Source organism: Phytophthora parasitica (assembly GCF_000247585.1).
Source record: "Phytophthora parasitica INRA-310 unplaced genomic scaffold supercont2.11, whole genome shotgun sequence".
Lineage (NCBI taxonomy): Eukaryota > Oomycota > Peronosporomycetes > Peronosporales > Peronosporaceae > Phytophthora > Phytophthora nicotianae.
The window spans coordinates 94051-96157 of NW_008648997.1; the positions used below are offsets into that span (position 1 = coordinate 94051).

Consider the following 2107-nt stretch of genomic DNA (forward strand, 5'->3'; position numbering starts at 1 on the left):
AGTAAATCGTATCTATTGACAATGACGACACTCAGCTAATCGCTAGTACATGCTGCAGCCACGAAGGCCCCGTGTGGCAAGTGTCGTGGGCACACCCCAAGTTTGGCGTATTGCTGGCGGCCTGTTCGTACGACGGTAAGGTGATCATCTACCGCGAACAGAGCTTGAACCAGTGGACCCAGGCCTACGTCCACGCCTTCCACGAGTCCTCGGTCAACAGCATCGCCTGGGCGCCGCACGAGTACGGCCTTGCACTCGCCTGTGCCTCTGCTGACGGCACCGTCTCCGTTCTCAGCTACTCTCGTACGTGTTTGGCTGCAATTAAAGATACTCGTATGTAGTGGCTCACTGTGTTGTTACTATCGTAGCGGAGGGCTGGAGCGTGAGCCATTTCAAGGACAGTGCGCTGGGCTGCAACGCCGTGAGCTGGGCTCCATTCAACTCAGTGGGATCGCAGGGCCCGTCGGGCCCCATCCGCCGCGTGGTGACGGCGTCGTGCGACAAGACCATCAAGATCTGGAGCCTGCCTGAGGGCGAGTCGGAGTGGACCAAGCAGGAGCTGAGCGCTGTTCCCGCTCACAGCGACTGGGTGCGAGATGTGGCGTGGGCCCCGAGTACGGGATTGCCCGTGAACCTCATTGCCAGTTGCTCCGAAGACAAGCACGTGTACATTTGGTCGCAGACTGCCGAAGACAGCTCCTGGAAGCGCGAGCTGCTGCACACGTTTGACGCTCCTGTGTGGCGTGTGAGCTGGTCTGTCACTGGTAACGTGCTGGCTGTGTCTTCGGGTGACCACAAGGTCACTCTATGGAAGGAGACGCTCGACAAGAAATGGATGTACGTATTACTTGCTGTGTCAGTGCAAAGTTTGGAACTAACGTTTTTTTTTTTTTACTTGCAGTCAAATTTCGTCTGTGGACGAGGCTGGGGCCATTCACAACGGCAACGAGTAGATGCATCTGACGCTTATAGGGACTCAAAGTCCAGGAAGACCATCCGATATCATCTACACGTCTTCCTGTGTCAATGGATTTACTGTTTATGCCGAATGCAGTAGTTGTCTATGTTTGCAGGCGGGGGGGCTAAACACTACCGGTTGCCTGTATCCTATCGAGCTAGTGTCAATGATTATCCTATCCTAGATGTTACTCTTCGAAGTTGCGCGTCCACCGCCGCTGGAACTTCTCCTCGATTGCCTGTACGCACTTGTAATGTACTTGATGTTCATGATTGAAACTAGAGAGCGTCATCTGACGCTCGGAAGAGCGTGCCTCCTCCTTCTTCCACGCCGGATCCGACGGATCCAGCCTCTTGCTAATTAGTGCACTATGTCGCTGCTCCACTGTTCGCAGATATCCAGCAATCCACACGTCATCGACCGTCACACAGACTGGCGGAATGTCTGCAAGTGCATCCACGTCCGTGAAGAATCCGCGCCGATACGCGTTGCCACAACATGCCTGCAAGATATCCACATAGCGTCCATTAGGACGCATGAAGTACGGCACGTAGGCGGGCACGACGCCCACTTCGTGCCACATAGGGAGCATTCCCCATCCACACACGCCCAGAGCGTCGTCCGGCTTGGCGACAGCTTCCCACACCAACGACGCCACCAGTTCCGGTGGATACTCGAAATCGTCGTCCAGCGTGATGATCAGTGTAGACGCATTGTGCTCCAGTCGTAAAGTTCCCAGCAGTTTCGTGGCCGGACCGTCATCCACACAGCGATTCACCTTAACAAGCGGTGTGAGACCCACGAGTTCGGACGGGATCTCTGTCTCGTCGTATGAGCGCTCTGGATGTCGCTTCATGGGGCCTTCAGGAATATTGATGTAGATCTGGTCTGGTACAAGGCTCTGCTTCGTGAGCGAGCGGACGCTGTCCATGACCTTGTCCAGCCGGCTAGGCGTCGTCGTAAGCGATACTACAACACGGAACGGAGGGCGCCAAGGCGGCGATGTAGGTGGCAAGTCATCGGCTGCGCGGCCATCGTAGGCCGTGGTGAAGAGAGCTGTAGCTGCAGGAGAGATGCTGCCGTAGCGCACAAGCAGCTGTGTGTATCCCCAACAGACGCAGATGGCGACGCCCACGAGCAGCGTACGAA

General features: G+C 56.0%; 2 protein-coding genes across 2 annotated transcripts; one reads left to right on the forward strand and one right to left on the reverse strand.

Moving 5' to 3' along the window:
- Positions 1 to 49: 49 nt before the first annotated feature.
- On the forward strand, positions 50 to 953 carry PPTG_07062 (protein transporter SEC13; the record flags this gene model as incomplete). The annotated part of the gene is made up of 4 exons (XM_008901220.1): positions 50 to 127; positions 162 to 303; positions 369 to 837; positions 902 to 953. The coding sequence occupies 4 exons, from the start codon at positions 50 to 52 to the stop codon at positions 951 to 953; spliced, it is 741 nt and encodes a 246-aa protein (XP_008899468.1).
- An 18-nt stretch (positions 954 to 971) lies between these two features.
- PPTG_07063 (hypothetical protein) lies at positions 972 to 1889 on the reverse strand (the record flags this gene model as incomplete). Its single annotated transcript, XM_008901221.1, has 1 exon — positions 972 to 1889. One exon carries the CDS (start codon positions 1887 to 1889, stop codon positions 1146 to 1148), a length of 744 nt encoding a protein of 247 aa, XP_008899469.1. The 3' UTR covers positions 972 to 1145.
- Positions 1890 to 2107: the final 218 nt, after the last annotated feature.